The following is a 27,439-nucleotide window of genomic DNA, read 5'->3' on the forward strand; positions in this document are numbered from 1 at the left end:
AACAAGAAGTATGCTATTTTAGGCTAACTTATTAAGTAAAGAATAACTTCTGTAATACATATTAAATCTTATTCCTGTGAAGATCTTTGAGATTTGTTGTTTATATATTTTAATGGCCTTTTCATCCCTAGTCACGCCATTTTCAGTGTCAGCTGTTTATAGTTGACAACTGTTGATGGCTGATGAAAATAGATTCAAATGCTATTTTTCAAATGTGTAAATGCTAACAATGAATTACTGTAGCACTGATGTTCACCCTGAGATAGCAGGTTTTTATTAATCATTTAACATACTTTCTCTCAATGCTTGTAAATGCTTTTGGGAATTATTTATGACCTGCCAAATCACTCCAGACACGTACATAGGAATGAACAGAATTTAAAAAGTGAAATAGGTCTTCTAGCCTGAAAACAACAGGTAATGCAGACTATTTACGCTATGCATTTAAATCCAAATTTTCCTTATTACTAATTAAACTTGTGCATTTTTGAAAATATTTTATATATTTATACTGGAAACCTTTCTTCTTTACTGTAATAGTGTAATACTGTAAATTTTTTTATGTTTCTGGTGAAGAAAACAATTTTTAAAAAAGTTTTAGGAGTTAATATAATCAGAAACTTCAAGTGTGCAAAGTATGCATAGTATGTTAATAATAAAACTGCTTTATTATTACCTGTAATCACTTCATTTGTTTAAATATGTGTGAAAGAAACACAAAACACCTGTTGGTTTGGTGTGACTTAGCATGATCATGCACAGCAGCAGGACCAAACATATTTGTCCAAGCCAAATGGGAGGCATGAGAGCTGTAGGTCAGATGCAAGCGGTCAGTCCTTGTTTTTTCGTATCTTCTCCCGTCCACTGTCTCTCTCAAACGTGACGTGACGTTGGTCAGAGCCGTTCTTGTGTAGAGGGTTGGAAATGGGTGGGGCATCAGAAAGAGCACTTTCTCTTGTGCACACCCAGGCTTGAGAGTTATCTGCTGTGGAAGAGCCCCCTACCACCTTTCTCTCCACCCTCCACTTTTAGTCACACTTTGTATGAAATAAGCTCTAAATTCACATTTTCCAATTTAATTTGATATAACGGAAGCTAATGAAACACATTTAAACTGTAAAATTCAAGATATAGTGACTGTGGCAGCTGTATGTGAGGTTGTGTAAGTGTGCATGAACATAAAATCTATATAGTGTGCCCAATAAATATTTAGACACTTAAATTTACAATGTAGGAATTTCATTGCATAGATACCAAAATATCAATCACATGTATATTTCCGGACTCATTTTTGCTATTGCTTTTAAGCAAGGTGATATTTAGGGGCTGCATGAAGTCAGTTCTCCTTAAATTCACACAAGTGTCCAATTAGAATAACCATAGGTGTAGAGAATCACATTAACAATGAACATATTCAAAAAGGTTTGAAAATCACTAAGTGTCACAATAATTTATTATAGAGAATTGTTTTATCACGTGAAACCGAACAATTCTCTTTTTGTGAAATGTTTTGCTTTAAAAGTTATATTTCATTCAAACAAATGGCACTTGGTTTGATATGTTGTTACATTATGCAAAAAAAAAAAAAAAAAAAAAAAAAAATTATACACTTTTTTGAGTATCTTACGTGTCCAAATATTTTTCGGTTCCTCTAAACAGACTGGCAACACTTTGAGAATTCACTTTTGCTACAGGTTCATGTGCTGCAGCTCTCACTGAAATGCAGTCTGCCTCAAACAAAACAATCTAAATGGAAAAATCTGACCAGTGTGGTAAAAACATCAATACAGTTTCATACCACTAGATAGTGTGAATCACAAAAAAAAAAAAAAAAAAAAATGTTTGCTTTATTAAGCATACATGAAGAAGAAAGAAATCCAATTATTTATCTTTAAATTACCTGGGTTACATAAAATTTCATGGACTGCTCTTTAGTCGTTACGACTTTATTCTTGCTCACCCCAAAATTCTGTTCATGAAATAGCTTAAAGAGTAAAACACCACATGTATTTTTTTTAAACTACTGGGAAATACAAAAAAAAAAAAAGAAAAATGTTATAACCATACACAAGACAACATAGTTTAAAAATACAAAATCTTACAAACACCTTAACATTAACAGTTTTTATCACAGAAGTCATAGCTTCACAAAAATACATTCCATGACAAAAATCCCAAGAGAAATCACATTTTAAAATACTGAAAGAAATATTAAATATAGCAGTATCTGTGGTATAATTTTCCACAGGACATAACACTGACTCCTCCCTACTATTTATACCCGTATACCATATACATTTTAGTTAAAGATATGATTTTAAATTGTTAAATTATGTATTGTTAATCAAGTTATTTATTGCCCTATAAAATGTATGTCTAATTTGTAAACTGTTTCGTTGAAATCTAATCTGTAGCTTTAAAATGTAAAACAAAAGGCAACATGTTAACATTATTGGCCTTTGAATAGGTCACCCAGGCCAAGTAAATATTGAAAAAAAAAAAGCTTAAATTCTCAAAAATGCTCATACTCACTTATTGCTGTCATTTTAATATTGAGAACTTCTAATTCATCTGATGCTTAAAATAGTTTCTGTGCTTCTCTGTGAGCAATCCCATCCTGCAAATTAATGCAGAATGAATGCCACTAGACCAAAAACAAGATCACTGCTCAACATCCAACTGCCCATTTGTTGCAAGTCCTTTGGATTTTGGCATCATAGCCATTGACGTCAGAACTCTGGACACTGTAGAACGGAATAATTGTCTGTTTGCTACCTGAGGCAGTTCGAAAGGACTAAGTACTCCTGGACTCATGGCAAGTGGAAGCTGACTTGGACCCTCTAGAATAGTGGGACCACTAACCAATGGTCTACTCTGTCCACCTTCCCCTGATACAATGTTCTGAACACTCGGCAAGTGACCATTTGCAACTTGAGTCAGTCTCACTAAATTTGGAGCTCCTGTGCTCATAGACACAGGAAACTGACCTGGGCCTGCAACCAACTCTTGAGAACCTACTTGGTACAATAGTTGAGGGCTCATGGGACGATGACTTGGACCTAGACCTCCAACGAACACTTTACCTCCATTGACTGAGCCATCCATAAGAGTTACTCTACCCTGCCCATTCTCTCCTGATACAACCGATTCCACGGGTACTCTTACCATCTGCAGTGAACCAATTCCATCTAGTTGTTGCTGTGGCATCATTACAAGGTTTTGAGTTGGTGAAAGGGTTTGGACTACAGCAGGATTAAATGTACCTAAACCTTCAGTAATCATGACTGGACTTTGAGGTCCAATTTGTGAGTACAAGACGGAATCACCAATGATGTTGTTTGCTAGAACAGCCTGTTGTCCACTACCTAAATGTGCAAGTGTATGGCCGTTACCTTGAGTCAGAATTCTCTCAGCTTCTGGAGCTCCATTAATTATGTACACACCTTGCCCAAGCCCATCCTCTGACAGCACAACATTTCTTGCCATTGGTTGGTTGAACCCATAGTACATAGGCTCCTGTATGACAACTTCCTTACTAGGTGCAGGTTGGACAAGTGGTGATTTAACAGGTATCTCCTCAGGACTGGGTTGGATGATGTTGGTCATGTGACTGGAAGATGCATCTGCGTTTGGTGTTGTCTCGACAGTATTAACAACAACATTTGGGTCGGTCTGTCTGAATCCACACACCTTAGCCAAGGTGTTGAACTTTGGACCCAGGTTGTTCAAGAACTCCAGATCATCATTAGACTCGATGAAGCTGCAGCTCTCAATGGAACCGGTAACAGATCCTTCACCCTCATAACCATAGTGCTGCAGTCCTTTTATTGGAGAATCATTATCCAATATATAGCTGGATTTCTGCAAAAGAATGCGGAGAAATATCATTCTACATATAATTTTATTCAGTGTTGAAGGGATAGTCCATCCAAAAATTCTGATGGCACCCATTCACTGCAGAGGATCCATTGGTGAGCAAATAATGTATTACAAAATTTTCTGCACATTTTTAATTTTTGAGTGAACTATTCCTTTAAAAACAAATCAATACAATTAAAAAAAAAAAAATCACATACTTGTGTATAGTATTCTTTTAGAAATGCATCAAGTGAGACTTGTCCTTCTTGCCACCTGACAGAGTTTTCCCCATCAATGTCACTGTAAAAACCTCCAAATGCACTCTCCTGCATCATTCCTACCATTTTAGAACTGTTACATACAGCCTGGTTTGAATTGGTTACCTGAATTACATCCAATGGGAAATTAGAGTTAGCTCCCACCATTCTTAAAGATTCTTTGGGTAATTTTATTTCATCGTAGAGTTTTATTAGTTTTATTTCAAACCTTATTGTAGAGTTTTGCTGGGATGCTCATCCGAAGTACATCCTGCAAGAGAAACAGAATTAGTTATCGCATGACAGAAGTGTTTTACACATTCACTTATAAATATGAGCTGTGCAAGATCACAAATAGATTTTTTTTTTTACCCCAGCTATTCCTTTCCCTTCTGCGCTACAGGGCATAAGATTATGCTTGGTTTCAAATGGCATATCAGTAAAATGTTTTCCAGCATTCCCACATTCACATTTTATTATGGCTGCAAGCGCCACTAAAAACAGAGACAGACAAACAAACACACTTAAAAAATATGTCTGTTTTACAATGTTACCACCAATAATAAATTTACAGTGGTAGATCACAGCAAGTAAACTCATGCTCACAGATTATGCAGAGGAATCCTAGAAGCAGGAGACCAATTCCTGCTGCTCCAAGACTGGCTGATGTAGTGCGTACTGCAGCCAGTTTAGAAGCACAAAACGTTCCTTCGGAGCAAGTGCAAACCTCTAAACGGAGGACTTGCTCATCAGGACATGCCAGTCCTTGCTTGTCTCTGATTTCCATGGTGACTTCATAAAAACCAGGCCATAAGTCATCTTCAGCGAGCATCGAAACACTTACATCTGAAAAGGTGAGAAACAGTGAGAGATTATTATGTCACTTTCTACTCAAAAGTGAACAAGAATGATGATTATCTACTTTATATGTGGCGTGATTGAGAATTTTTTTATCATTCAGATCCTTGCAAATAAATCATATTATTATCTGTTTGGTATTACCATTTATTCTCTGCAGGTTCCATCTGCCCCTTGTCTTCTCTTGTATCAAACTGAACTCTAGTGGAGCTCCGTTGGGATCTGAATCTTCATCTTCTGCTGTGACATTGACTACTCTGGTATCATGGCAGACAGTCTGCACATTATTAAGGAGTTTAGGGCAGTTATCATTCAGGTCTTCCACCTGCAAAGCTATAGTCCCTGTAGATGTCTGAGAGTGCAGTTCTAAAATTGTAACAAATACAAAACATGTTCCAATTAACCTTCTTAAATCATGTTCTACTGTTTGACATGCTTGACTCCTTCGCTACTGTTTAAAAAGCATCCCAGGATGCACATGTTTATTTAGACTATTTGTCTAAATTATATATGCTAATATTAGTAATAGTTATAAAAAAAAGAGTATGTCCAAACATCCCAATGTAATGTTCTAACTGTTCATACTAACCATCTGTAATGCAGAGGATCTTGGCATAGTAGGTCCCATTTACCACAAATGGAGACTCACGATCTGGTACCTTGTTCAGTTTTATCTCAGCCGTGTCCGTATCAATAGAAATCCAGTTGTCAGGGTCATATGCCTTTGCATATCTAAACAAACATGGACCATTATGTTATTGCAACTTTAAAATCTACATTTGGTTTAGCAATTTGAAGGTTTGAGGTTTATAACGAAGTTTCTGAATGGTTATAAACCTCAAATAGGCCTACAGTATTCAATCAAATATTGAAAAACTGAATAAAGCTAATGTATATTAATGCTTCTAAACATGTTTAATATGCATGACTTGAGTTGTTATGTACTGCATATTCGACTAAATCATATTTTTTTTGTGTTTTTTATTCTCAGGAAATGCTTGGAGAACACTTACTTGACTTTTTCCGCTGTTTTGCCTGTGTCTTCTTCTATAGCAGTGTAGGTGTCAATTACTCTTGGAACAGAATTTTTGGTGTTTTCAGATACAGATATAGGCTTGATCTTTGGCTTGAACTTTGGGCCTTCTGGTTTGTTTTTGACACTGATCCTCACTGGGTATGTCTTTTGTTTGAGCACACTTCCTCCACCAGCTGCTCCAGAAGCTCCAGTCTTTTGTTTTGAGCACCCACCACCTGCCCAGAAGCTCCATCTCCACCACCTGTTCCAGAAGCTCCAGCTCCACCACCTGCTCCAGAAGCTCCAGCTCCACCACCTGCTCCAGAAGCTCCTGCTCCACTCTCTAGAGGTGCTCCTGGATGAGCTTTGTTTGCAACAACTAGGTTCAGGTTCATATCAGATCCTGACTCAAAGTCAACAGGCTAGAGGAGAGAGGAAGGTGCTATTGGTTGCTCAAAAAACAAACCTCATAACAATTATGTAAACAAATGTGTATATCACACCAATACAGCACAGCCATATTACATTTCAGCCCTGATATCCTTGCTTCCATCACACAAACTTCTTAGAACTGTTTACAAAATAATAACCAACCACCTTCATCAACAAAAAAACAACAATATTTCTTCTTCGGATCAGTTTGAATAGAGAAACGTCCATCCTCGTTCCCCGAGACTATTTTAAACTCAGCCAACCAATTGTCTGTCCTTTCTTCATCGTTATCCAGCGCCTGGATCCTCATAACCTCAACAGGTGCCTCATTCTCATCAATACTTGCTGAAAACTATGAAACCAAAACAATGTCCATACTTTGTTTTCTTGACCACTAAGTTTTTCTCATACTACAGTAGCTAATTGAGAGGAATATCCTTGAGAAAAAGAAGTACACATATTTTTAAGCATACTTAAAAAAAAAAAAACTACTTAAATATACTTTAAAAGAGTATACTTAAGTGTGAACTTGCAGGTACTGTTACTGCATGTTATTATAATTAAGTACTTTACATGTTCTTAAGCATTTGGTAGTTAAAGGGGTCATATGTTGCGATTTAAATTTTTCCTTTCTCTTTGTAGTGTTACAAGCTCTTGGTGCATAAAGAAGATCTGTAAATTTGCAAAGACTAAAGTCTCAAATCCAAAGAGATATTCTTTATAAAAGTTAAGAGTCAACCACGTCCTCCTAAAACGCCTCGTTTAAACACGCCCCCACATGTCTACATCACGATGTGGGAAAATGTACATAACACCAGCCAAAACGTTGATTCTCACTGTAGTATTGTTGCTGCCGCCATGTCATGGGGATGCTGTGTGTTTTGTTGTGAAAGCAAAACTACTTTGTTTGGCCTTCCAAAAGAAGACACAACTAGAAATCAGTCTTTAAGTTGTATTTACAACACTGTTCCAGAACAGTTCAACCCAAAGATTCAGATATTGCAGCGCATTTTACAGAGAACAAGGACTGTTTCCTGGGAGAGTAGCCTACAATGCCGGTGTCTGTTTCTATAAATTGGGGCAATAACAAATTTGCAAGGACAGTCTGGCGCTTCTGACTCACAGCCTGTAAGTATGTTTTCATATTTATAGAATTTGCCACTGATGATTCAAACATGAGTTTTAAGCAGTGTAGAGTAGCGCTTGTTGTTTGTCATTTCTCCGATCACAAATGCAGACATGGTTTTATGTTTACGCGGCGTGATAGGCAACCCAACGCGTAAAAAGACAGTATAAGTCATTATAATCAGTAATTATGTCCCCACTGAATGCTACAAATGCCTCGTTTATAATGGGTTTTATTGGTTTTGTCTCGTTGCACAGGGAAATGACATCACAGTATGGTAAGGGGCGTAACATTTCTGTCACACACTTGAGGTATTCGGCCAATCACAAAGCACTGGATAAATGGCCAATCAGAGCACACCTCGCTTCTCAGAATGATGAGCTTTGCAAAAATCGACGCATTTTAGAAGGCGGGGCATAGAGGAGAAACAACAATGTACATTGTGTGTAAAACAATGTGTTTTTTGAACCTTAAAACAACATAAACACATTGCATTACACCAAATACACCAAATAATGTTCTTTTTAGCAATGTCATATGACCCCTTTAATTAAAAAAGTACTTTAAAGTAAAACTTTTCATTTGAAATAAGCACATTCACATTTTTATGTATTGTGTGAAAGTCTGCTTTCTTTAAATACACTTTTCATTAATATTATATTAATATTATGTTACATGCAGTTTAATATATATATATATATATATATATATATACAGTATCAGAATCATAATTATTACCTCCTGACTATTCAATTACATTAGCCAATGCACATAGTCACCTCATCCTTCTCCAAAGTGGGAATATTGTCATTGACATCCAGGATGTCTATAAATACAGTAGCTGTAGCAGAATTTCCTTTAGGACTTCCATACATGTCAGCAGCTTGCACCGTGAGAACAAAAGATTTATGCTCCTGTTGATGAGAATGGGAACTTGAACCAGACTGTTTGGTGGTAATTTTTGAAGCTACCGACATTCAAACACATATACAAATATCAGTAAAACTGGTAACAAATACCTCTCTATCAAGTGATGGGTTGTTTACAGAGATTGTTCCATTGTCTTTATGAATATCAAAGAAAAGCTTGTCATTGTTTGGCTCTTGCTTGATCAAGCTGTACGCTATCTTAGTGTGATCAGTGTTTGGCTCATCTGCATCAGTGGCCACAACTTGTGTTACAAAGGTACCTAGAAAGGACACATCTATTACAAAAACAAATCTATAACACTAGATCTTTAAGATGAATGATTGGTCATCTCTAATTTCAGAAAATCAAGCAATTTTTGACAACAGCAAAAAAGTGGCAGGCTCACCAACTGGGCTCCCCTCATATATGCCGATTCGTTCTGGCTTGGTGAAAACTGGTGGGTTATCATTCTGGTCCACCACAACAATGTTTATTTTAATATTATCTTCAGCTATGCTGTTGTTAGGATACCATGCAGTGGCAATAAGCTACAAGACAATAAATAAATAAATAATAAAATAAAACAAATACTAGAGGAGAAAACCTTGAAAAATCTGTTTTTGGACAGTAAACAGTTTATCAGCAATGTATTGATATGGGAGAGCAGTAGTCGCAATTGTATGCCATTAAACAGTCTAGTATAAGGTTTTTAGTTTAAACAGTATATACAATTAAAATAAAATACCATACAAAGTTTAAATAATTGTTTTGGCCAACCAATACTGTGATTGATTGATTGATTGATCAATTGAATTGATTGATTCATTGATTGATTAATTGATTGGTTGGTTGATTGGTTGATTGATCGATTGATCGATTGATTAATTGATTGATTGATAGATTGATTACATTCCATTTGAGACACACATGGCAGTTGCCCCTTTTAAACTAACATGGCATTTAAGAAAATGCTTTTGCTAAATAAAGTTAAACTTTTCAGTCTATTTTTTTTTTTCTGAATCGCTACAGCAGTATGTACAACTTAAAAAAGTGTTTTTGCTGTGTGATGCGTGTCCCGAAGCCTCATCAGTGTCGCCCTGGAAACACACAAGGAACACCTGGGAACCTTGTCACAGGCTGATCGGCCACCGACACACAAGTGAGTGATCACTCTAGAAGACTGGATGCTAATGCTGTTCTTCATTGTTCCTCCACAGAGAGCCTGTGACCGATCAGCACCCCACGCACGGACACGCCGCACTTGGAACACTGCCAGCGCACCAGCCAGCGAGCACTCCCGCACTTCCTCCTTCCTATCACCGGTTTATGAATAAAACCACCCTCTGGGGCCTTTTCTTTGCACTCCTCGCTGTTGTGTGATTCTTCACCCCGTTACAGCTGCCTTAAATTTTTATTTTAATCAACTCAAATATCTAAGTCACGTAGTACATTTCAAGTTAACCTATACTTTATGTTGAAACTATTATTTTTTTTTACAGTGCTCTCTAGAGATTTGATTTATTTATTTATTGTACTTGTGTAATTGAGTTTTTTTTTCTCAGAACCTTACAATTTACAGAGATATATCCCTTGTGACAACTAGTCCCAGTAGGTCTATAACACATGACCTATACTGAATATACTTTATCTTAAATCTGTGTTTATTATCCTCACGGTGTAGTGTTGTCTCTCCTCACGATCCAGAGGCCGTGTGATGCAAACCCACTCTTGGTTGTCTAAAATGAAGTAACCAACAGGTGGCTGGTTGACTCCTGGGCCTCTTATAGTGTAGCGCAGCTTCACAAACTCATCAATGTCAGATCGTATCTGAGAAATGTAACATTGCATGGTTAGACTGCTGCCATCAAAGACAAAATCAAAGCACAAAAATCACAATTATTATAACATTTTTTAATTTTTCATTAAAAAAGCTAAAGTTTAAAAATCACAATTATTATAACAATGAAAATCATACAATAGGCTGACATGTTGAAATGATATTCAGTTCATATTACTAAGAATCAACTGATTTTAAAGACCGAAATTATGATGTTTATCTCTGTCTTACAAATTGTGTATAGTCCTGTTTCCATATGATTTTTACCCATTACAAAAATGTAAAATTATTTAAAATTGTAACACATCTTACGATATGAAAAAGGATATTAATATTGTCTTTAATTTATGGATAGTAAAGTAAATTTGACCCTTAACCCAATCCCTCATGAGTGATAACCTTAGTTTGTACTCTGTATCTGGAAAGTTCTGACAGCTGGCTGTGTAACTGGGAAACTGATTTATTGAGAGAATAAATCATGAATACTGAATAACTTTTAATTGTTATTATTGAAGCAAGCCAGCATTGTAATGTGCTGTACATCGCTGTATCTATGATATGGTTTTGTCTACTACCTTGGTGAATTTGGGCGAATGACTATAGTCTACATTTTCTGTAAGCTGTTTGGCAGGGACGACCCATTCCCTTTTATGACGCTGCTTCTGTGAACCGGTCCAGCAGTCTCCAGTGCTTAGGATCTGGTTAAAAAAAAGAAAATAAAAAATAATAAATAAAATATCATTTCATGCCATTTTTTATTATTTATGACCTGATGGTTTAATTATGTTTTTGACAGTAATAGGTGGTTGTGCATATTTTTGGTTACTTTGTGCATGCAAATGTGAGACAAAAGACACATATTTAGTAGAGAGAATCACGTCACATGCCAATGACCAGAAAGCTGTGAAACTGTGAACACTGTGAAAAACATCACACCACAACACCACAATTCAGACTGAAGAACTCCGCCTCAGGGAAGACTCCACCTCAACTGTTTACTAGCTTTAGAAACTCATTTAATTACATTTCCCTTGATTACTCTTTTGATTATGTGACTCTATAGGACACATAAATTAAGATGTTTCACTGGAAACCTGAACAGTCTGAAATTTTTCACATTTGAGTCAAGTTTATTAAAAATCTTAATTTTCATCAACCGACAAACACAAAAAAAAAAGAAAGAAAATAAAGCGAACTCCAGTAAAAAGGCCCTTTTTTTGTTTGCTTGAGGGGAAAACGTTTAGTCATGATATCTTGTAAAATAAGTTTTCCATTCAAAATACTGTAAATGAAACTGTAAAAAGTAAGATTTTTGCCTTGAAAATGTAATTGAGTATTCAGCTTAACGACAATCAAATGTATTGTTGTGCCCTATGCAGAGTATATTTTATATATATATTTACAATATGAAAATATTTGAATATTTGTAAAAATATCTATATGTTTTTTTTAAATATAAAAATAAACAGCCTACTCTGACACGTAATGCAATAGCTCTTCGGGTGACCCGAGTTTGAGTCCCGACTCAAGGACTTTTCGTGATCCCGTCCTCCTCTCTCCACCACTTTGCTTCTGTCTGTCTATACTGTCCTATTGCAATAAAGGCAAAATTGCCAAAAAAAAAAAAGTTTTTATTATATTTTAAAATTATATTTTCATGATAAAAATCCTCAATTTGAATAACTTGCACTTTTTTTTATTATTTGCTACTCAATATTTTTGTTTAGAATGTTGTTGTTTGTAGTTCAGATGCATTCATTTTCTAGTTTACTAAGCTAGTAAATATTTCACTGTGGAGCATTATTGTCAAATTGTAGTTGAGGACAGCTATTGTAGGGGGTCCTGAGACATCATCCTCTGTATGATATCGTATGAATTTGTTCATGTTAGCCTGCTCTGTTACAAACCTAGTTTGCTCAGTTCGCTTCAGCTTCACTTTCAGGCATGAGTTGCTTGAAATGTAAAGACAGTACTGTATGCTAATAACACAGTTAACAAATCTCCATTCATTGTTATATTGATATTTCGAGTACAAGATTATTTTCTTAATCAGTAGTTTTGTCTTGTTTTCCAGTAAAAATATTAGTAACTTGTTTTCTTTCAGTTAGCACATGTTTTGTATTTATTTTTTTTATTTTTTCTTGGAATCGATCAATCAGGCGTCAATGATCTAAGGTTTTTTTTTTTTTTTTTTTGCCAAAATTATCCACAAATGCTTCATTCAAAAACTGAGGTGCATAAACTTTTATTAGTGAGGCCTATGAATGATCATTTACAAAAAAAGAAATAAACTGAAAGAAAACAACTGAATAAAAAGACTGAATTCAATATTTGGTAAAAAAAATATAACAAGTAATTTTGTTTTAGTCAAATGTAATAACATTATGTCGTATTTTCTGGAAAAAGAAAATCCTCTCCGTGTCAAAATGCTCAGAACACAACATGAGGGTTACATTTACTAATACATTTTTAAGATCAAAATTTGTATCTGTTAACATTGGTTCTCACACACAGGGGAACATCAAACAATACTGGACCACATAAGGAACAGAATGGAGAGTACTAATACTAACAAACCAGGGAACAAATAAGATGATTAACAGAACACAAAGGAAAGACAGAAACTAGGTCAATGGAAACAAAACTAATCAAGAGAACAAAAAAATGAAAGAAACATAAGTCCATAATGTGACAAACACACACACACAGAGCAGCATTTCTCATTACTTAATTACTGACATTTTTACAGTGCACAGTTAAATAGGTTGTTGTTTCTTTTCAAGGTAATCTCATTTTGATAATATTAAGAATTTTTGTTGTTGTACAAAATACTGATCACGACAATGATTTTCGTCAAGGTGTGGTTTACACACATTGCGTTTTGACAACCATCCACACACTCTGTTGATCCAGTTTCTTCTCCAAAAGAGCATTTATGTGATACATCCGCATCGCTTGCTACTCACCTGCACAGTGAGAAACAGCAACAAGCTGGAACCAGCAAAGAGTGAGGGAACATCTGTCTAGAAGAGATGAAACAAAGTCTGTCAGTGTCTGTTGTAGAGTGACAGAGCTTATCAACCTGACACCACAAAAATATAAAAGACTAAAGCATCTTTTGGGGTCCGCCCCAAAAAATAAAACGTCATCATGTGCCTTTTCCGGGGGTCCCTGCATTTATGTGTGTGAGTTGAGGAATGTCAAATTACTTGGATGATCTGGTTTCTGCTTAAAGGAAATAAGTTCTTGAAAAACAACACACAACCACAAAATAATTTTTAATGATATATTTAATTATATTTAAAAGGAAATATTTTATTCATAATAATTTTACATTAACAGTACAGTTCTAAGGAATTACTCATTAACATACAACCACATATTATTTCCTGGTAACAGCTGCAGGGCAGCTTCGCACAGAAACCATTTGATAAACCTGATTAAATTTAATTAGTTTTTTGTAGGGCTGTCAAATGATTAATCACGATTAATCACATCCAAAATAAAAGTTTTGTTTACATAATATAATGGTGTGTATACTGTGTGTATATATTTATTATGTATATATAAATACACACACATTCCTTTACTATATTTAAGAAGAATAGTTTATGTTTATATATTAAATATATTTATAGATAATATAAGAATATAAGAATATAAATATATAAATTGGGGGTTATATAACATGTAAATATGTTTCTAAATCTATAATTTATGTGTGTGTATTTAATATTACATAATAAACTATACCCTGTACACAGATACATATATTATGTAACACAACACTTTTTATTTGGATGTGATTTAATCGTGATTAATCATTGACAGCCCTAGTTTTTTGTTAACCTATTGTGCAGAATGCATAACATATATGTCAATGATTTCTGAAGAAGAACACCCTACATACCGTTTCTGTTAAAAGTCTTTTAGATAAGACATTGACACATTTTCTATATGAATAACTTTACATAAACATACATAATAACAAACACACAAAGCAAACCCCCAAAAAAGTTACCTTATAAATGGAAATGCATTTGATTTTTATTTAAACATTTATTTTCAAATCAGCTTGTCATTTACTCATCAAAGCCATTTGTTTTTCAACCACTTTTCCTGAAGTTGAAAAAATTATGAAGGCCATCCCTAAAGTGACCTTTCAACATCTAACTCTAGCACTCTCTATTCTAATTCTATTCTTAAAACAAAAACTTTCCCCTTTTAGAATTGCACTCTATTAATTTTCTAACTGCTTGTTTTCTTAAAAAGCTTGCTCTATTCTTTTTCTATTCTATCTGTTTTCTTTTTATTTATCACATAATTAAACAACAACAAAACCTTGCCACGTCTACTGCGTAAAGCTAATTAAGACCTGTTATTGCACTTGCGTATCTTTGCTCTCTTGTTGATTTTGATTGCTTCCTTTGTCCTCATTTATAAGTCGCTTTGGATAAAAGCATCTGCTAAATTAATAAATGTAATGTAATGTAATGAACATCTCAGCTGTTCACTTTACAGTAATTTTAGGTATGCAAAGTCTATATAATGTCTAAATTGGATACTTTTTCTCTCAGAAATTATTAATTTACAGCGTTTACAATATTTTATTATTATTTACCATCATGAAATAAAAATTTTAAAAGGTAATATTTTTTATTGTCTGATAAACAGGACACTTGCAGTAAGCATTTTGTCCACTTCATTTATACAGACATATCAGTTTTAACAATTATGCCACATTATGATTAAATTTAAACCTGAAAAATTGTCTGATAAACAGGACACTTGCAGTAAGCATTTTGTTACCGCTCAATTATTTCCAATATTTATATCTACAACATAATGTGTCTCTCTGTGTGTGAGCATGCTTAGTGTGTATTATGTAATACAGTGTGTATTGAGTAATATAGTTTAACTAATCACCCCCCGTTTTTTCACTTACTCTGTGCGTGTGATGTGTGTTCCTCCATCGTGGATGTGTTTCTGGTGTCATCCAAACATTTCACATTGCCCAGACCCTAACAGCATAGAAGCCATAAAGTCCGTTAAAGTGCTAATTTGAAGCTATATTTATTTTTATTAATTTCTGATTCATAAATTGTGAAATAAAAAAATCTAAATGACCTTTTTATTTATTTTTTATTCCATTCGGAAACTACTTCAAATCAGGATATCATCACATTAAAATATAGCAAGCAAGTACACTATTTTCCCTGCAACAAAAAATAAGAGCATGATGGGAAATGTACAGCTCATTCCCTTAAAATTGATGAATAAGGATTATTTGTAGTGCAACCTATGATCTGATATCAGTTGTTTCAGAGTTGTACCCATATTTTTAAAACACAATTATTTGGAAAGCAGGATATTCAACTTTTTTTTGGGGGGGCAGGTACGGTGACCAAAATATCAGTCACACAAACTGGTAGCTTTGTTTAAGCATCCTGCAATTCATAAGCAGTGTCCCACATTTTAGTTTGTCTGTATTATTTTTAATGACCAGCCTTTTATGTTCAATTCATTACAGAATCAAGTATTCCAGAGCGCCATGATTGTTCTGGCCAATTTCTTGTCTGAAACATGAACCGTGCAAGTTACAAAATATTGCTAGTAAAGAATGAAATTGGCTCTCTTGATTTACTATTTTACAGATTCCAGTTTTTGTTGACACTTGCCCACTGTATCACAAAAAAAACATAACAAACATTAAAATCACTTTATTGTCTTTTGGAATTCTGATCCATAGTGAAACATATGAAACATCAATATCACAACATAAACATCACAACATAAAATCAGCATTAAAAAAAAGAAGTTCTAAACAACCTTATGCTGCTTTACAATATAACCCCTGAAAAAAAGTTTATCTCTCAAAACCAGTAAAACTCTTTCCCAACATGCAGCTAATAAGCCCATCCCTTCAACAAACTACTAAAAAATAAAAATAAAAATTGAACCAAACCAGAGCTTTGAATAGAAGCTTTGAATAGAAACAATCCCAGCACCCACGACTGTATAAGTTTTTGTTTGTTTGTTTTTTAGAGTATTTTAGTATTAAATTCCAATGACTAAACAAACAGAAGTGGCGTTAGCTACTATATTCTTCAAACTAGTTAAAAAAAAAAACAAAAACACAAACAAAAAAACACAATTATGACCACATTTTAAATAACATCATTTCATACATCATCATTCTTGCTTGGATGTGGGGTTTTGGTCTTTTTATTTAACGGCACTGCAAAGAAAAACCACAGACTTCTAAACAGACTTACTAGATCAGACTTGTTTACAAACAGTAACTAAAAAGAGGACTGGAAAATACTGTAAAATTGCACACCATACCAGTGCTGGTAAATGAAGCACACTAAACATTTTTATAAATGGCTACTCAAAATATACATTGTAGTTCACTTGATTTGTAAGTAATTGATAAATTGTCGTTTACAGCACCATACTTTTCATTAAAAAACAAAACAAAACAACATGTCTTTTGAAAGTATTCTACTTGTTTGCATAAACTGCCATCAGGAATGGCCTCAGGGATACCAGAGAAACGCTCAGGGCATACAAAAACCCAGTTTTTTCAAGCTTAATAATTTGCATACTCTCTATAACCTATACATGTTGACACACATGAAACCCATCAAATGATTTGCATGCATGAGCTCTGAACGACTGTGGTTGTATTGTTTTTTGTATTGGGTTTTCCCATCTAAACCGTCTGTGACACACTTTTACACAACTGTACAATTACTTGTATGTAGTGTTTTGTTGTTACTTGATACTTTGCGTTGTCACACTTTTCTCCTCTTGGGATCGATTTGGGGATTTTGGGTTAATCTGGACAGATGCCCCACCAAATTCCAACACTTCACCAACTGACCCTGCAGTGCCCCTTTTGAAGACCACCCTGGTCTCCGACATAGCTGATCCCCCTTGGTTGCTCTCCACTATAACAGACATTTTTGAGATCCCACCGTGAGTGGAAACACCTTTTTAATTGAGGGGTCCCCTGAATTCAATTGACCCCCTATCTGTCCTTCCACAACCATCAGGCCCTGAGATCCAACAAACCCTCTCTCTGAAGCGTCCCCCCCCTGAAGGACTTGACCCCCTTGAAGGACATGACCGCTCCGTGCGTGGCTTCCCCCATCTCGAATCCCAGGACACTTGTGATCCAGACAGATTACCCTGTGTGCAGCATCCCAGCCTGAGCTGGTGCAGGACCTCTATCCACAAGCACCACCTCATTCTCCTCACCTGCGCGGTCAGGGTAATTCGTTGCTATGATTGCCAGGTGCCACCCTCTGGGACTAGACCCCCCCCCCTCGGATTACTGGACTGCTGTTTTAGCACGTTACATGCTCTGGAAAGAGTCCCAGTGGCAGGGCTTTTCAGTGAGGCAGTAAGCCGGTCTGGGCTGTGACTCTACCATGTAGTACATTGGCTGGGGTTGCATCAGGACTGTTGGGAGCAGGTTGTACGCTCGTAATCACTGTGGGCCGGGGGGGGGGTTGGTCTGTGACAAGGAGTTCTCCACACGAGTAGATGATGTTACTATAGCCCGTGTTGGAAGCTGTATTCAGTGTGTTTGAAGATACAGCACTGGTTAGTGGCAATATTTCCAGAATTTATAACATTGGTTGATGAAGACCACCTCTGTAATCTTAACCCACGATGGGTTTGGGAGGGGAGGAAGAGGATCTGAGACCCTCAGGATCTTTTTTAACCGCCCCTATTAAAAACCGCCATCATATTTCAGCGAGAGTAGTGAACTTGGGCCACGAGGTCATTGAGAAAACTCTAGGTCATTGTTATCTTCGAGGATGCTGCATGCAGCCCACAAGCCCACAGGCGCAGAGCCCTTCCCGTCATTAGTCATACGCCCCACAGCTTTCATTCTTACCAAAATCCATCCTCTAATTGCACGGGCTTTTTCGCTGTAACACCCATAACAGCAATATATGTGTCATATACATCCTCCATGACGACAGACCAATGTGATCCACATACCTAGAACAATACACACAATATAATAATAGTACGATATGATAAAGCGATAGATTGAACACAATGAAATGATAGAAAGAATGATGAATGATAGAACAATAGAAAGGTTGAAAAATAAAACAGTACATAGATGAGATAGATACTATAGATAGATAGATAGATAGATAATTAATCACACTAAATCAATTTGTTTGAATTGACTTTATATACACACTTTCCTGTGGGTACAGTATATACTAACCTGTGAATAGTATTCACCCAGGAACATATCAGACCACACGGCCATGTCCGTCAAAATCTCCAGCCCCTCCTCTACTCCCTAAGTTCAGTGTCACTTCTCCTGATCGAGTCCATGTAGGACATTTTCCATTTCATTGTAGCCACGGCCCACCCATTGTGGAAGTGGAGTCCAGAAATCCCCCCCCTCCCCCAACTAACCCCCCTCCAACTACACCTGCGAAGTACATACCACCCACCCCATCTGTTCGACATAAAGCTCAGCTTTCGTCCATCAACAACATCAAGCAGTGTGCACATCCTTCAGAGAAAAAAGGGGGGGTTTTTTGGTGATTTATTTAGCTTTATAACAGAAATAACGTCTTAATCAGATTTTGTTCTTGATAACATACATTGCAAAATCAATCAGAAGTTCAAGTTCTTACCCTGTCCTCCCCCCTGGCCCTCGGTATGGTAAGAGATGAGATGCTCTTTAGTGTCAAGGGCCCATTGTCCTGTGAAAGTTCCCGTTCATCCCAGCAGCTCCACACTGACAACGCAGCAGCAACATGGTAGGGTGTGGATGACTGTACACATAGGAGAAATACAGCATTTAGTTTTCCACATATAAATAGCTATCAATCATGATCTGGTCTGGTATTTCTGCTTAATCAAGACCCCTAAGTCCACCCAAAAATGAAAATTCGGTCCCGATCGTGGTTGTGTTCCAACTCTTACTTTCTTCTGTGGAACGCAATGCTGTTTAATGGACCTGGGGTGACTTTCATTGTACTAAATAAATTATCTTCTTTTGTGCTCTGCAAATAGTTGAGCAAATAGCCGACAGAATTTTTATTTTTTGGTTAACCTTTCCACTGTTGTGATTGGAGAGCAGGATTAGGCACAACAAAGTTAAAGGTGAAGTTTTTTTCCATTTTATTATGTCAAAATGCATTCTTTTAACTTAATTTATTGTATTATAAGTATGCGTGCATTCATGGGGTTTATATCCCCCAGAAATCTATAAAGATTGAGCTCAGCCTATAGTGAGAGACTGGGGTGTGGCTACTGCGTGACTGCCCTTTTCAGCCAGTCTCGTGGGACTAAGGCTGATAGGTCACATGAAAAAGTGGAAGAAAACTTCATATATTGGTTTAATGAAGTGCAGGCCAAAATTCGGGTAAACATTGGCGGTGCTTTTATAAGATGGAAGAATAAATTGGTGGAATGTTTAGGTTTCAGTCGAGATGCCAAACTTGTGGAGTTTCTTCTCGAAAGGTAAGCTTATCTCAAAATTTAGCCACACATGTTAGCTGTTTACTGTCAATCTTTACATCTGCTCCTGAAAATATGCTTTGTTTTTGTACTTCCATTAGTCCCCTGTAGAAAATGGCATACTTCAGCTTTAAACGCGGCATAAATAGAAACCAGGCAATTAATTAAAATGTCTAGGAAATGTCAGAAAGTCCTGATGACATGGTAGACTTTTTCGTTGAGATACTGGTGTGAACTTACGCAATAATGAAAGCAGTCCGAGGAAGAGAAGGCCGATTCCAGCAGGTCCAAACCTGGATCCCTTCTTAAATGTTCCTTTGGATCCATTTTCTTCTGTTCGGGAACAAGCTCCCTGGTCGGTACAGGTGCACACCTCCACTTGAATTTTCTGAGGTTCTGGACATGACAATCCCTGCTGGTCCTTGACGTCCACCGTCAGCTCGTATTCTCCTGGCCACAGCTTTTTCATGGGTTCTGAAGATGGCAGTGGTATCTGTATAAAAGAAAAACAGATCTTAACCACAGAGTCAGTAGTGCAAATCCTGATTAACAGATGTCCTTCTAGTACTATTACTTTTATAGTTTTATGACTTCGTACAACAGATTTTTAAACATGTGGGTCAAGGCCTTCATTTATCACCCTGCAGCAGTATGTTTCTATAAATATTCATGGAAACATAATTTAACTTCAGTGCAATTTTTAAATGTTATATTAGTGAGATACTGTATTGTTAAGGTTGGCCATGTGGGCCATTGTGTTCCCAACAGACACACATACCGTTGAAATACTCGACCGTCCATTTCCCCTTAGTTCCTTCTGGGACAACATTGAAGGTGAATGGAGATCCATTGGGTGGCGCATCTTCATCCACTGCAGTGACTAAGACGGCATCCTTTTCAGTGCAAAGTGTCTTGACTTTGCTTACACAAAAAGTTGGGCAGTGGTCATTAAAATCCTCTACCTGGATGGCAATGGTACCTGTTGCCGTCTTCGAAGGCAAGTCTATAAGAGAGAAGGAAAAACATATTTTAAAAAATAATTTATATTTTTGATTTGCATAGAGGTACACAAACATAAATGTGAGACAAATGTTATAATTCAGTTATATACAATAAAAACTGAAGTGTCAAAAAGTAAAATAAAGAAAGCTTTTGGGCTACTTTCCCTTAGTTAAAAAAAATACTAAAAGAAAAATATAGAAAAAGATAATTCATTGTAAATATACGGTATAAGTGAATTAAATCAAATAATTTTTTACAACGTAACTGACAGATGGTTACGTATCCAAACATTGTCCCAGTTTTCAGTAACTATTATTGATCAATATGAAGATGGCGACATCTTTCAGGACAGGTTATATGTACCTGCAATGTCCATTTTATTTAGTTTTAGTTCATAGTTTTTTGTTTTAGTTTCAGTTATTTAGTACTTCACATTAAACTAAAATGCAAATGAGACAAATGTTGCATTGACACACTAGTTGAAATAAAATAAGTTCTATTTATATTGTTGGGTAACCAAACTGTTGCTCGTAGCCACTGACTTCCATAATATAGAAAGAAAATACTATGGAAGTCAATGGCTACCAGCAACATTTTTGAATACATCTTCTTTTGTGTTCGACAGAAGAAACTCATACAGGCTTGGAACAACTTGAGGGTGAGTAAATGATGAAAGAATGATAATTTTTGGGTGAAGTACCCCTTTAAGCTTTTAGTTTTGATTAAATAATCCTGCCGGAACTTGCCTTGAGTTATTGCTGTAAATATGGGCGTAGTAAGTGCCATTAGCTAGAAACCTTGGACTCGCGGTCCAGGAGCCTTGTTCATTTTAATGGCCCCAGTTTTCTCACATCGATGGTCAGCCAGTTATCTGGGTCAATCCTTTAACATACCTGTAAGAAAAGGGAACATAGTTGGTTCAACCTCATTTCTTATTCTTTTATATGCTGTTTCCTCTTAATTTTTGACAGAACTATTTCTATGTAAACATACTTCACGTTGGTAGCTTCCTTTCCTGTGTCTGTGTCAGTGGCCGGGTACTTTGCGATGACCTCATTGCTGTTAAAAGTCTTGCCTTCAGAGATGGTAATGGCGGCTTTTGTTAGGGGAATGAACTTGGGTCCTTCTGGCTGGTTTTTCTCACCTTTATTTTTAACATTGTAACATCTGACCCCCTGACGTTGACCATGAACCGCCAGCTCCTCCGCCTCCGGCTCCGCCTCCACATCCACCACCTCCGCCGCCTCCGCCGCCACCGCGGCCAGCCACCCCCCGCCTCCACCTCCACCGCCGCCACCACCACCTCCTCCCTCCTGCGCCAGCACCGTCACCAACCGAAGTTTATGTTTATTCCCTCTTGTCCTCCAGTCACAGAGGGGTGGAACGGAGCAATTGTTCTTTACAACAATGCCAAGGTTCAGGTCTTTTGACATCCTCATAATCAACAGCCTTCAGAGAAAACGGACATGGAGATACTTTTTCAAGCAAATGGCTGAGAGTATAATCTGCTTCATTACATGCTATAAGTAACAAATGTCAAAAGTACCAGTACTTTTAAAGAAAGACTTTCTTCTGTATCAGTATAACTTGGCACTTGGCAAGGATGCATTAAATTAATAAAAAGTGAGAGTAAAGACGTGTATAACATTACAAGATTTCTATGGCTGCTGAAAATTCAGCTTTGCCATCATAAAAATGAAAATTACATTTGAAAAGTGTATTAAAAAGAAAACAGGTATTTTAAAGTGTTAATAATATTTCAAAGTATTACTGTCTATTGTGTCAATAGTATTAATCAAACAACAATACTAAAAAGAGAAACGGAGAACTACTGCATTTACATTATTCCTTTATTATTGACTGCTTACTTGAATAATTAACTTAAAATAATTACTTGTTTACTAAATTGACAAGTTCATTTTTTCCCTGTGGTGTTCAAATTGGTATTGGAGCAAATCTGACCAATTATTTTGGTATCACAAAAAAACCTATTCACAACTATGCTTCTAGAAATTTTGAAAAGCAGAAAAAAAAATTTTGAGACCAACAAAATATCATTGCACACCTTGTCAGCATAATGACTGCATCGTTGGTCTTTGGTCAGTGTGAATGCTGAGTATCCAGCCTCATTGCCTGATGCAATAAAGCAAATTAGTGTCACCCAGTTGTTCCGTGTTTCTCAAAAGATCCAGGCACTTTTGGCGTTAAGTCTCATGCACCTTCTATTTTCTCTCTGTATTTTCATAACAGTGGCTTCAAACTATGGAAAAAGAAAAAAGAATTAGCAAAAATTGCAGGGACCACTACAACAACATATTAAAACTGTGTAGAAGTAAACATAGTGCAGATCTTTTCTTACTGGGCCTTGCAATACAGGCACATTATCATTGACATCATTGATCTGGATGAATAGACTGTTCCTGTGGCTTAAGCTCGTCATTGCCGGCCCGGGCGGAATCCGTTCAGGTCAGATTGCTCTGACAAGCAGGACATACTGATCACATTGTCTGAAGAGAGAGATGGCTGTAAATAAACATGGTGGAATCATTTACATACTGTTCAATAGGACTCACCAAAAGCATCTATTTGTTTCTTTTAATGTTCCTGCATTATTAATTTAAACTGAAACAATAACGACACGAACATCTGGCACTGACGCTTTACAATGCTGTCAGTGAAGTAGAGCTAGTGCAAACACATGGAGTCCATGTGTGCGTTATGTAACGTATGTTGGATATCAGGTACACATTTGACATACAGTGATGGTGACCTCTCACCTCTCTATCCATTTAGGATTGATAACACGGACTGTCCCACCGTCATGATTCAACTCTGAACATCTGCTCCCCAGCTGCTGCTGCTCAACAAATCTCATACTTGATTTGCGAGTTTGGGTTCCCTACCCTCTCAGCATCAAAGCAATTTATCTTCATCACTGATGTATCTGAATAAAATAAGAGTGCCCATGATAAATGAAAAGAAAAATCCTTTTGAAAATCTAGTTTAAAAACATGTGGCAATGTTCTTAGAAATTTATTCTTTGCACACGGGTATACATATCGAGAGGTGTAACCTTCAAGTAAAAAATTTGTATTATTTAAAAATATATATATAATTATACACTAATACTGTGTATACAGAATAATTTTTATATAGAAAGATGCATTAAATTGACCAAAAGTGACTAAAAACGTTTGACACTTTTTACAAAAAAAGGTATATTTCCAAATAAAGGGCTGTTCTTTTGAACTTTTGAGAACCCTGAAAAACACAAATATATTAAGCAGTACACACTATTTTCAGAATTAGTAAGTAACAAGAAAGATTTCTTGAGCAGGCAAATCAGCATATTCGAATCATTTCTGAAAAGTCCATGTGACCCCTGCCGAGGAGTAAAGCTGCTGAAAATTTCAGCCTTGCCATTACAGAATAAATTACATTTTAAAATATAAAATATGAAAACAGTTATTTTAAATTGTAATAATAATTGTCACAATATTACGGTTTATATTACTATTGTTTTTTCAAATAAATGCAGCATATTTGGTGAGCCATAAGAAATGTTCTTTCATAAACCATTTGAAGACTTAGCAGACCCCCAGATTTTTTAAATTTTAGTGTTTTAGTTTTCAAATATCTTAAATTATTAATCATAAATATCATTTACATCACATAACATTTTACAACTAACTTTATATTACCAAATATTAATAAGAAGTGCAGCTGATTTCCCCCCTTATAATAATTTATTTCCTCTTAAATTCCTGTTAAATAATAATAAAAACATATCTTGCAAAACTTCTTCATAAAGAGAAATGAATTATAATACAGAAAAGTATGTATTCAGTATTCAATACATACATTTAAATTAACATAATTAATTAAAATATCCAGAAAATAAAACAAAGTGTTAGTTCCATGAGTCAAATAAAACCCATATGCATTAATTTGGATGATTCCTTTATAATCACCATTATGCTTATTGTACAACTTCAAGTCCCTTTTTTTACCCTATGAACAAATGCAGTTCACAGACTATCTGGACTGAGCTCGTATACATTCCCAGGTTCCATTGGCCCCGAAAACAGCTTATTATCATTCTGATCCTTCACTTTTATTCTCACCCATGGTCATTCTCTGCAATTGTGGGCAAAAAACATCTCTGATGTGCATCCCTGAAAGCGACAGAGGTGAAAAATCAATTTAGATCACCATCCCCAAAAGCAAGCGAGGTGTTAAAACCACCTTCATCATCATCATCATTTAATCATCATTGTCATCAGCCAGTTTAACTTACAATTGTATTGTCGTCTGTCTCTACAAGGACCCTGTTATCCTTACCTATCCAGTTTCAGGATTTCACACAAATAAATTGAAGGGGTTCTGGTCTTCACCGAGCCCTTTCAGTGAGCTACTCACATTTTGCAGTTGTGATGTCTTCCCTATCTTGCGCGAATCTAATAAATCGAAACACATTTATTTAAACCCAAAGCCAACAAGCCACAGTGGCCTGACACAGGGCATACCATTAATGGAATTAAAGGAACAGCTCCCCCAAAAATTAAAATGTACTCTTAAAGATGAGATCTAATGAGTTAGTAGCATTAAATCACTTTGCTCAGCAATGGATGACTCTACAGTGCATGGGTGCCGTCAGAATGAGAGTCCAAACAACTGATAAAAACATCTCAATAATCCACAAGTAATCCACACCACTCCAGTCCACCAATTAATGAATTGTGAAGAAAAAAGTTCATTGTTTCTAAGAAACAAATCCATTATTAAGGCATTTTAACTTTAAACTGTTCCTTCTGGCGTAAAAATAATATAATCCATAATTGATAATAATGCTTCCTCCAATGAAAAAGTCCATCCCCTGTTGTCCTCTCACACCAAAATTCACTGACAAATTTGTTTAGAACTGTTTTGATCAGTGCATATTTCTCTCCTGATTCAGAAGAGACAACTTTTGCACTAGAGACAGCAATATTACGGATAGAGAGCCTGTATTTTAGCCAAAAACATCTTCATATGTTTATTACAAACACACAATTCATTACTTGTGGATTATTGTGATGTTTTTATCAGCTGTTTGGACTCTCATTGATCTCATGAGCAAGTGATGTAATGATAAGTTTCTCCAAAATATGTTCTGATGACGAAACAAATGAATTTACATCTTGGATGGCCTGAGGATGAGTTCATTTTCAGCAACTTTTCAACGCCAATGTGAACTATTCCTGTAATACTTTGCAACATCTTATTTTTTCCCCTTTTTCAACCTCCCTGGTGAAAAAGCTGATGCCTCACCTTGCCTAATTTATTGACTTGTCATTTTTGCACATTGTTTGTACATTAATGTTGACACATCAGCATATTAACATGTTTAATGCAGAAAAGTCTCACTCACTTTTGCAATGAATTCTCTCTTGGTGTAATCCACATTCTCTTCTAAGATTTGGGGGAGGGACGATCCATTCTCTCTTCTGCCTGTGGAGGGCCACAGAGTTCTGGAATCTGGCTTCAAACCTCAAACACATGCTGCGGGGAAAACAGAAATGCACAACAACAATTCGTGAAGACAGACTTATCACACGGATCCTGCGCTCTGCCAACCTCTCACACACAGCAGAAAAGACAAAGACAGACAGTAAATACCTTATGCTTTGATCTTTCGCTGCCCTGTCTCGGTGATAACGTTCTCATTAGCAGCTTTTTGTAAATGATTCAACTAGTTAGTCATTACAAATGAGCCGAAACACTGTGTGGTTGTAACTTGTACGCATGCAGGTTTTTTTATTTACCCAAGCTCCATCCACCCCTACAAAGACAAAATGGAACAGACACAATACTGTAGCATGAAGAATTAGTTGAAAGAGATATAATAATATACACCTGAAACGATTTGCAAACATTGGAAGAAAAAAAAAACCACTACATATAAGTCATTCATTTATTTAAACTTCAGCAGACGTCTAATTTAAGAAAGAGAATATGAAAAAATACTTGGCAAAAGCTAAATGCATTCCACTCACGTCGAGATCACCTTAACTTAATCAGACCACACAGAACTAAGATTAAGCATATGCACACAGTCAACAGACATGTAAGGAACAAATAGTAAATGTAATTTCTTAGTAAGGGGTGTTCATTACTTTCTTCAACTGTGCATTTCTGAATGGTACTGCGCTAAAGTTCAATAATGGTCTTGAGCTAGCGTGGGTCTCAGTGTTAATAGGTGATACATGGAGACATCACATATTGTGTAGTACCGCCAGAAGAAGTTTGGCACATGCATTCGGGTTGTTTTTTACGTTAACGTGAAGAGCCCCATGATTGTACATATGTCTTTTGTGTAGAAACTTTCTTGACATTTGTGACTGATGGACAATATGAAGTATCTCGCTGAAAAACTCAGCAATAACATGTGATTTATACACACCAAATTAGACAAGATGTGTGTGATCCACCCAAGAGCAAGCCCCTCTCTCGTACACACACACAGTGTATGACACATGTAAGGGGTATAAGAAAGAGGTTATGTGGCAAAATATTTAAAAAACGAAATGCCAAATCAACCAAGACTGTTGTCGCTTTGCATATCTAACCCCACACATACCGATAAAAGTAGTAAAATCCTC

General features: G+C 36.2%; 1 protein-coding gene and 1 pseudogene across 1 annotated transcript; both read right to left on the bottom strand.

The window, feature by feature from the left end:
- Positions 1 to 2,170: 2,170 nt before the first annotated feature.
- LOC122148909 (desmoglein-2-like) lies at positions 2,171 to 15,265 on the bottom strand. The gene is given in 18 exon segments (XM_042777235.1): positions 2,171 to 3,861; positions 4,077 to 4,241; positions 4,345 to 4,386; positions 4,488 to 4,609; positions 4,722 to 4,961; positions 5,118 to 5,339; positions 5,563 to 5,705; positions 5,987 to 6,228; positions 6,231 to 6,430; positions 6,622 to 6,772; positions 8,326 to 8,460; positions 8,566 to 8,735; positions 8,862 to 9,003; positions 10,130 to 10,282; positions 10,868 to 11,024; positions 11,767 to 11,882; positions 13,259 to 13,311; positions 15,238 to 15,265. Coding segments are annotated over 18 exon segments (3,681 nt in total). The 3' UTR covers positions 2,171 to 2,661.
- A 1,804-nt stretch (positions 15,266 to 17,069) lies between these two features.
- On the bottom strand, positions 17,070 to 26,338 carry LOC122148910 (annotated as a pseudogene).
- Positions 26,339 to 27,439: the final 1,101 nt, after the last annotated feature.

Source organism: Cyprinus carpio, chromosome A20, assembly GCF_018340385.1.
Source record: "Cyprinus carpio isolate SPL01 chromosome A20, ASM1834038v1, whole genome shotgun sequence".
Lineage (NCBI taxonomy): Eukaryota > Metazoa > Chordata > Actinopteri > Cypriniformes > Cyprinidae > Cyprinus > Cyprinus carpio.